This window comes from Osmia bicornis, chromosome 4 (genome assembly GCF_907164935.1).
Source record: "Osmia bicornis bicornis chromosome 4, iOsmBic2.1, whole genome shotgun sequence".
Classification (NCBI taxonomy): Eukaryota; Metazoa; Arthropoda; class Insecta; order Hymenoptera; family Megachilidae; genus Osmia; species Osmia bicornis.
Genome location: NC_060219.1, coordinates 5784383 through 5794530, shown reverse-complemented (window position 1 = coordinate 5794530; position 10148 = coordinate 5784383). Strand labels below are relative to the sequence as shown.

The window sequence follows — 10148 nt, the reverse complement described above, 5'->3', positions numbered from 1 at the left end:
TTCTACAGTCGAGTAGCTAGCTAGAGGATAAATCATTCATGCAAGTGAAGGAGCACTAGTGTTATTTTCATTGTAAAGAAAGAACGCTCTACACGAGTTAGTTAAGTATGTACAAAAGTTATTTATTTAATTTAAAAAGGGATGATGCTAGCGTTGAAAACTTTACCGACAGTCCCTAGAAAAATCCCTGTAACACCGACGAGATACAGTATCTCGTCGGTGGTGTGTAGCCAATGCTACAAACACCGGGATACTATCGCTATCTATCGGGAATCAGTTAGCACCGACGATAATCGTGCCTGTTTTACCAGGGACATGCATTTATTTTCATGGGGTTGTCTGAGACCCCAAAATTTTGACCCCTCGTGATCAAAGGTATATCTAGTTTTTGCATTTGTACTACAAATTTTGTAGTCACTACAAACTCCAAAATTGATCGATACCTTTTCACCTTTCAAGACCAAACATTTAAATTTTATTCCTTATATATGAACATGTTTTGAAAATATCTCGTGAACTAATCATTTTTTTTTTTACGTAGAATGAACAGAGAAATCGATTTGTACAACAAAAAATATGCATTTCTGTTTAAAATAATCATGCAATTGTTAATTGCACATGCACTATTTGCACTTAAAAAGATCTAAGAGCCTACAAATGTAGTGCTCTTCGAGCCATTTATCTTTCTACTTTATAATTTTTTCGTAAATGCATTAATAACAAAGTTATGACCTGAAACAGTTCCCAAACGGGAAAGTTTTAACTTCCTTTTTCAGGAGGACCGCGCAACTGTTTAGTCAGTTCAATTAGTGATCCAACAAGACCGGATATACCTTTTGTGCCTATAGTCACTGTAAAAGCACTACTAGTTCAATTCTGCAACAGTAGATGACAAATGCTGTACATTTTTCAGAGCGGCATGTGATGAGAATTATTCAAAATCGGTAAGACTCACTTTCTTTTTATTTACAGGTATAGATCATTCTACGACCTTTATTAAGTCAAAGAAATTCAAGAACTGCAAGAGTAAGCTAAAGTCGGGTACTTTTATTGATCTTAAATCTATAGATCCCTTAGGACGGTAGGCATAGGGAATTGTTGATACATCTAAGATCAGTGAAACGAATATAAAATGAGAAGAAGAAGACAAAGTGGATCGAAGGTGGTTGGTTGCGAGGCGTCAGGAGGGCGTCGTGGAACGCCACTGGCCACGTGACCCGCCACCAGAATCCGCGGCGTCCGCCGAAAATCTAAATCCGTCCGAGCCGAGAAGAAGAGGCACCCGCCGGCCTCCGGGACTCGCTGCCCGAGACCACAAACGCGATAGTCAATAATTGCCTTTTCGGTGTACCGGATCGGTGAGACGGTGATCGTGGACCGCGTGCCACAACCGACTTCACTTGTCGGACTACGTGGACCCGTCCCTCTGGAGCCGGCTTCACAGGACAGGGTAGCAATTTAGGGTGAAAAGAAAATGATACGAGTCGACGAGTCTGATCCGGTGGGCGGTAAGGAACACCATTTCTCTTCGACAATCGGTGAAAATTGTGTTACAGCGCAGCGTGGCTGTAATTTTTCAGCAATGTTGTCGGCTCGTGTCACGATGCAAGTGAACGAGTTGATCGTGAAAGAAAATGAGGACAGCCGGAAAAGGGGTGTCTCTCGTGTATCTAAATCTGGGTGGTTCTTGTAAATAAAAGAGGTGCAAGGTGTCTGAAAATGAACTACCGGTTTCGAGGAATTTCTTTTCAATTAGTTATTCTTCTGCTATCGAGTGCAGTGTTTTTCAAGCGTGATTTTTCTTTAAATAAAGTGATTCGTTGGAATTTGAAACGATGAAAGAGCGTCATTCGATGTTTGTTATCTCTGTGAACGATCGAGATTCGTTCGAACGGAGATCGCAGACGTTTTACCAGCTGTCTCGCGGGAAAGGGTGAAATGAGGTCGCGGTCGGCGCGAAACGATGCATTTGTTTTAGGCATTCCTGTTGAATTCTTTCAATGAAAATCATGAAACATCTCGTTTTCAATTTGATTAAATATACGAAGATTGTCGAAGCTGGACCACGCGATTAAACTACAAAAATTGCTAAATTTATACACGAGACAATTCGATATATCTGCACGGTTCCCTGAATGTCAGAATTCATGAGTTGGCGAAGTTCCCTTGTAACCGAGTATCATCAAAAAATAGACGATTAACGTGCCGTTTGATATCACATGCGAACAATCCACGTCATTCGAAACACGTTGACTGACAACGAGAAATGGCATTTTTCAATAATCAGCCGAGTTTCCTTAACAGACACACCGGTTACTGGAATTCGTTATCTATAAAAGAACTCGAGTCGAATTTCAGCACGATCAGCTCCAACCTCAAGTGACAAAGATCTGAAAATTCACATGTCACAATGCGACTTTATTACCAACCTACTTTTACCATTTCTCATCCTTCGAGTATTCGCTACAATTTTAGATATTTTTCAGAAATCGAACCGAGCTTTCCCTATCGGGATGTGACGGTACGTCGAGGCGTGGAATTTAAGGATTATTATGATATCCAATCAGAAATAGGAAGGTGAGTGATTATACGGACAAATAAATAATGTAACTTAATTTCTTCTTTCAGTATATTATTGAAATTGTAACGCCGGTCACCTCTAACCCCCCACACCATTCAACTTGTTTATCATGATACCAGTGTATACATCGTATTTCGTATTAACAAATACAATATTACGTGCCAAGGACGTTCGATTGATCCGTCGATCGGTAGCAACCGAAATTGGTTCACCGATTGGCAAGATCTCCGTCGAAGATGTTCGCTACGTCCTCGTGACGGTGCGTGAATTTCACGACGTAGCTTTTCGGGGCTGTCATTCGCGCAATACGAATCCACGATGACGTTTATGCGCGTCGTTTCAAAGCGATCATCGTAAATACCACGGCAAGCCGCAGGGCTGGCTATGCTATTGTTGAATTTTCATACAATACCCATTGCGCAACGATTATACAAGCAGACCTGAAACTCTGATGTTCGCCCTCGGCAGGTCAGAGAGGAATATTTCAAGGAACTTCTATTTTCCAAACTTGGAAAATTGATATGAAAATGGTCATATGCAATTATTTAACTTTTCGATTTAAACCCCGTGCTGTTGGACACTTTTTTTTATATTCCTGGCGCTAGTCACCGGTGATTATAAATTATTTTGCGATGAGAACTGAAAGAAATCCAACAAGGAGGAAGGAAAAAGTCTGAAACCTTGACGTGTTTATTCCTTCCGGCGAACGTAGTATTCTTGTCTTGTATACATCGTAATCTTTCAGTTACTATGCGTGTCTGCCATTATGAATGAGATTCGAACTTGAATGATCTTCTGGTCGCTTCCACGAGCCAGTAAACCCACGGAATATGATGTTGAAATGTTTGCTCTTCCGAATTGTATGCTTTTCCGATATATTCCCTCGGGGGAATATTGTGCAACGTGTTGATAAACATCTCGAATTTCGAGTGAGAACAATGAAAACCAGTTGCGAGATTCGAATGGTAGATTTTTATTTTCAATCGAGATCGAATAGCGATCGTGCATTCGTAGACGCGAAGAAAAGTATTGACGAATGGACCGATGCCAAAGGTAAGATTCGAATGTCAATGACAAACTATTAGTGAACCATCGTTTCTGAATGATCGTTCCTGATCAAAAGATATTGAAGATACGCTGGTTGATTGATTCGATGATGCATCAATAATAAAATATTCTTGACCTTTATTTATGAATTAAAATGAAAATAAAATAGTGGAGAGAATTCTTATACTTTTAAAAAAAAATTAATTACTTATGAATTATAGTATTCACAATTTCACGCTTCGTGAGTTCACACTCAAAATGATTAATCGTCTTCATTCGAGCGATTCACATTTACTAATAAGTTAGGAATTTTCATTCATAAGTTAAAATTCTAATTAAGTTCCTCGAATCATCGACCATTCTCTAATAGCTTACACGGATAATCAATATAAATCACGTTTTCTAATTAATTAAAATTGTTCTCATTCTTTGCCAATCGTGTTATCGAATTGGCTGTTTTCCATCGGCACGATTTCGCTTGAGTGAAACGTGAAAAAAGAGCATTCATTTGACGATAGCCATTTAAACGAATCAAAGTGGCCTGCAGCTTGATAATGACGGAATGCAGCCGGTGTTGCACGTTTCGTCGTGTAATCAAGGTCTTCCCGTGGCTATAAATAATGCGTTTTTCGCAGTGACTGACGTTCGTGCATCGAGTCGCCGGACGTCGTTCGGACGCTGAGCGTCTTGACGCTCTTGACACGCGGTTTCGATCAAGCATCGATACGCACTGCTGGCTGAATCTCTTTTAGAACCCAGCTCTTCAGCACAAATCATTTAACGTGTAGTTGCATTTGCAATGGAATTACAAATTCCAAAAATTTCAGACTCTTGTTTAATTGCTATTATTAATTAATAAATGATCAGAACAGATTTATAATAGCGCTAGGGGGTTTTCTGGCAAATTCTCCGTTTTGATAATTCCTTTTGCCGACCCTGTTGTCTATGGTACGCTCTACTAACTTACTGACTCACTAACTTGGCTTGGTGACAGGCTTGTTATAGATTACACCACTGCGTTCTAACAAGTTGAGGAGGTGGCTGCTACTTCCTCTATTTAATTTTGTGTCACATGTTTTTTCCACTTATGAAATTTCCGTTCATCGAGTCGCGTGATATTCATTTCCGTATATCAAATAGCTTGACAATGCAATATAATGCAACTGCATTTTATGATGCACTTTGGTTTTTACTTTGCATCACTGACATAATCCTCAAGCTGTTCAAAGTTAACTCCTTTTTTTTCTCACTTATAAATTGAAAATTCAGAAAAGAAAGTCAACCGTGCACGTAGGAAAAAGTAGATACATTTTCCTTTTACATTTATTATTCAATCTTCTTGGCTCAACATGTACGGTCACGTTTTCGATGCTAAAAGAATCCAAGTTCTTGGATGGTATTTTGTCTGTTATTTGTATTGCTTGGCACAACGAAAACTGCAATAAATTCAAGGTTTCTGCAGCTGTGTAACGTTTATTGCAATTTTAACGTTAAATAAAACGAGAATTGCCACTCGGGTGAAATTCTGTCGAGCACAATTCCTCTTGCCAAAGTTTGACTTCATTTCCTTTGCAATCGCGTCATTATTCTCTAATGTTTTCTGTATCTTCTTCTTTTTCCTTCTTGGTCCTGATAACCTTGACGAATAAAGGTACGTAGCAACCGAAGCGAAGACTCGTGGTGAAACCTGTTTGCAAGCGACATAAATTTTAATACTTTGTAAAATTTAAACTAGATGTACGAAAAAAAAGAAATAAAAAGAAAACAGGATGAGTCTATCGTGCGTGTAAGGTCGAGGTTCACGTTCTCGAAACGTTCAAAGGAATATCAATAAGGACATCTCTTTGTACCGCTTCTGTGAGCGTCAAATTATTCACGGAGCATCAAAATTTGCTGCAATGATATTTATTCCACCATTATTTCGGGATGTACAAAAATAATGGATTCAGTTGATCAAACGTTGCTTTGTCAATGCAAATAATCGCTAATGCATTCAAGTTGCTTGAACGTGTTTATGCCTCGCTTAAAAGCGAACAGTGTACATACACTGTACACGTTTACGATAGGATGAGATTTTACGTTCGAAAATAACGTTCGATTTCTTGTAGCATCGTGCAGGAATTCCAGTCCAAATTTATCAATAATTGGCTTATAATAATACAAAGTTGAATTAGCATCGCAACACAGAAAAAGAAAAATATCTTCCGAGGATGAAAAAAAAATAAAAAAAAAGTAACGATAAAAATGTAAAAATAAGTTTGTTTGTCAAATATCAAGCATCCACCTGTATAGCATGCACAAATAAATCGCAAATATGTGACATCAGCCATCAAAGTAACTTTCTATCGTTAATAATAAAATATAGAGCGAGGAATTATTTTGGTATGAATAAGCAAACGCAAAACTTTGCACTCGCGTGAGACGGGTTCGTTACTATTTGCAGAGGAAAATTTGGCACCGTTTATCGATGCAAAGAGAAAGCGAGCGGTTTGATGCTAGCCGCGAAAGTGGTGAACACCGCTAAAAAGGAGGATAGACGAGCTGTCGAACGAGAGGTGGAAATTATGAGACGGTTACAACATCCCCGGCTGATTCAACTCTACGATGCCATCGACACAGGCAAACAGATACACGTCATTTTGGAACTGTAAGCTCTTAACACCCTGAAGTAAGAACATACAAGTCACGATCAAGAGAATTTCCGTTACAATTAATCTCGTGTTTCAAGGATCGAAGGTGGTGAACTGTTCGAGAGGGTGATAGACGACGACTTTGTACTGACCGAGCGCAGTTGCACCGTTTTTATGAGACAAATCTGCGAGGGTATCGAATTTATTCATCGTCAGAATATTTTGCATCTCGATCTAAAGGTAAATGCTTCGAATATTTCGTTATAGAAGGATTTTATTAACGAATACTCTTTACTCGTAGCCGGAGAACATACTCTGTCTGACGAAGGAGGGTAACAGGATTAAAATCATAGACTTCGGTCTCGCGAGGGAGTACGATCCAAAGAAGAAGCTGCAGGTTCTATTTGGCACGCCGGAGTTCGTTGCACCGGAAGTCGTAAATTTCGATCAGATTGGATTCGGTACCGACATGTGGAGTATAGGGGTCATCTGTTACGTACTGTAAGTTTCCTTTTGATTCCGATTAATCTGTCTCCGATTCACTTCGTGCAAACAAAAAACAAATACTAAAGATCATATTCTTTGTTTTTTTTTTACATTTAGCAAGGTATATCGTAGTATCGCGCAATAGTTGCAAATGAACTCGCGCGACGTTGCGTATTTCTTTTACAAGATCTTTGCAACTTATAGGAGCGATTGTGAATTTATTTTCAGATTATCCGGGTTGTCTCCGTTCATGGGCGACACGGACATCGAGACAATGGCGAACGTCACGATCGCGAAGTACGACTTCGATCACGACGCTTTTGCCGACATTTCCGATGACGCCAAAGATTTCATTCGCTGTCTGCTAGTCAAAGACAAAGAGTACGTACGGCTTGTTATTTTTCATCGAGGCAGAAGTTAAACGTGGACACTGAACGTAAGAGGCCAGATAACAAAAGTGCAAGAACGTTGTCTGTGAACACAAACCGGTTGCCAAGAGAATTTCTCATTCGGATGATCTTAAGATTCAGCCTACGAAATCGATCGTTTCGTCTTCTAGACTAAATAATCTGCTGTTCTAAATTATTCGGATTCAAATAGAGCGAATGGCAAACATTCCCAACCACGACGTGTAATCGTCTAGTAACGTGGATCAAATACACCATTCGGTTCATATGTTTCTTGTACTTTTAGTTATCTGGATGGTTTTCCGCGTTGTATAACTCTATCGCAAATGTTCTTCGACTTTCTCTCTCTCCCTTTGTGCCTGATTAATCCCCAGCATGTTTTCTTCATTTTCCACAATTTGCTTTTCATCTGAACCAATAATCTCTCGGACAAATAGTAGTACGTACCTACTTAGAGTGGATGAAAGTATCAAGTTCCAACCGAGAGACTCGCTGCAACTCGTTTCTGCTTTCAATTCTCTAACAATAGAACGAGTATGAGTTCGTAAATTAATGAGAAATCAATTGGTCGAGTTTATACCGAGGGAGAATCGGTTGCGTTCACGAACAGTCTCCTTTGCTGACCTGCTGCCACTCGATTACGATCCAAACATGAGCGACGAGCAAGGAAGCGGATCCATCGTTTCATTTTCCGTCTCGAGCCATTTTGCCTTGCACGTTTCCATCTCACCATCCACAAAACCATTTGTTTCCATCGCTGAAAATGCATATCAGGAAAATGAGGGAGAGAGAGAGAGAGATAAAGAAAAGAACAGGAATTCGAAACGGGATGCTCACGAGGAGGCTGTCGAATCTTTCAGAAAACGAACGTCAGCCGCTCAGTGCAGGGAGCATCGTTGGTTGGCGAAAAAACCGAGCAAGCAGCAGGTCGAGCAAATAATATCGAAGTCAAAATCAAAAATTCCTCAGCAAATCCACGAGATACCTCGACTAGAGACGAGCAACGCGGAAGAGCTGGACGTGGCCAAGGACAATTTGAGGCTGTTCGTTGAACGCTGGCGAGAACATCCGAACAGTCCCTACATGCTCGATATCCCTCCGTACAATTTTCTACAGAATTCGACTAAGGATCACGACGATCGGGTGTCACTAAAGGGACACAGCCCTTCACCTTGTGCCAGTATTTGTAGCACTCCCTCGGAATCAGCTGACAACTCTCCCCGAGGGAGTTACGGTTCATTTTTGACCGTGCCTGGTTTTGGTTTTGAGAGGAGAGCCTCCGAAGGCATCGCCACGGAGAAGTCTCGAGGGGATCCAGCCAGTCAGATCATCCTCGCCGAAGAAATAATCAAACTGTCCGCTCATCTGCGTTCCATAGCCATGGGGACGTGCATCAAGTCTAACGATGAAGATGTCCGATCCCTGGATAGTCAGGAGAAAAAGACAGAGAAACCGGAGGAGAAGAGCGCCAGGAACGGTGTCCACTCGAAGAGCAACGTTTTGATGTCCGCCGAGAACAGCGATTGCAACGAGATCACAGAGAAGCTGACCAGCATAATGCGACACAGGAAGCTCAATGGTACGACCTTCCACAGTAGTAGCCGTAATTTTGAAAAGTATACAGAAACGAACAGTGGTAACATATTCGCCTCGTTAAAAAAACAGAAACAGAACGCTGACGAGAGGAGCTGTTCGAGAAAGGAACAGGATAGAACGTCTGAGGAAACAGCCACCAGCTCCGTCAGGTCGCAATCTGTCCAGGAGAAAGTGGAAAGTACGACGAGGGAGAAGAACGTTCCATTATCTGCTGATGGTGAGATGGATTTGACGCCACCGTGGAGACGTTCGAGGATGAAACGTTTATTCGGCGAGACCAGTCGGGATGTTCCACGAATCTCTGAGCTTCGTAACCTGCACAAGAGTCTGAATCTCGACGAACCGACCAACACCAAGGATCTGTTGCTTCATTTGCTCGAGGAATGGGATGGGGTCGCGACGAGGTCATCCGGCGTGGGCCGGAAGTCCGTGAGTGTCGATTGGTGTGGCGAAGAATCGGTCGGCAGAAAGACGATGAACTCTCTGGCTGAATATTTTCAAGCGAAACAACAGAAATCGACAGCTTCCAGTGTTAATTCGACTGCACAGAATTCCGTGCATCGTTGAATGGATTCGCTAGATGGTTCGAGGACTATGTTGGATTTGTTGAGACAACGAACATAGTTGTTCAGCATTGTGAAGTTCTCAGGGCAATACGAGACGAAGATTAAGGGGTCTTTGATATGCATCGTTTGCTTACTTGGAACTTGTGAACAGCAATGTTATTTCCGGTTTGAATGCTAATTCAAGAAATTTCAATTTAAAATTCACTTTTCTTAGTTTCAGAAAGAGTGCATTCTTTCAGGTACTTTCTTCTTTTATTTTAATAAAATTTTCTTAATAAATGTTAAATCACAAAAGACAATCTTTTTCATGAAACGGAGTACAAACGGTTAATTAGAAAGCAAGAAAAGAGGAAGCATATCAAATAATTGACGTTGTTAAAGTTCGACTGCGAAGATTGTTTCTATTTATTATGTACGATAAATGTGCATGCGTACACAATATATTATTTATACGAGTTTAAGTTATGCAATAATTATAAGCGAGTGCAATAACGTCCAATTTCATATTTTATCAGGGTGTAACGAGAACGATCATCGTGTTCACACGTCTGTGCATATATTCTTGTTTCAATGTCTTATTTATACTATATGTTTAATATAAAAGGTCAGAAAATCGAGCACTTCGAACAATTTTATTTCATAAGCATCTAGAGTAGATAGAATACATTTTCACAAATTGTTTAATAAGCATTTCTTTTAGTAACTATAACACAACTTAACATGCATGAGATTTGTACTTACGATTGATAAATGAAGAAGCTACCGAAAATTTGATCCATTATTTTGCTCCAGGAAGAGACCAACCGCGGGTCAACTTTTAGAACACTGCTGGCTG

At 40.4% G+C, this 10148-nt stretch overlaps 1 protein-coding gene across 3 annotated transcripts; it reads left to right on the top strand.

Moving 5' to 3' along the window:
- Positions 1–1258: 1258 nt before the first annotated feature.
- LOC114879979 (calcium/calmodulin-dependent protein kinase I-like) lies at positions 1259–9930 on the top strand. Of its 3 annotated transcripts, none has more exons than XM_029195475.2 (7): positions 1259–1538; positions 2487–2577; positions 6072–6275; positions 6357–6498; positions 6560–6759; positions 6973–7125; positions 8012–9930. In XM_029195475.2, exons 1-7 carry the CDS (start codon positions 1475–1477, stop codon positions 9312–9314), a joined length of 2157 nt encoding a protein of 718 aa, XP_029051308.2. In that variant the 5' UTR covers positions 1259–1474; the 3' UTR covers positions 9315–9930. The 3 variants fall into 3 exon arrangements, with proteins under 3 accessions (XP_029051308.2, XP_029051318.2, XP_029051326.2); XM_029195485.2 differs by having other exon boundaries at positions 1260–1508; XM_029195493.2 differs by lacking the exons at positions 1259–1538; positions 2487–2577 and adding an exon at positions 2609–3634.
- Positions 9931–10148: the final 218 nt, after the last annotated feature.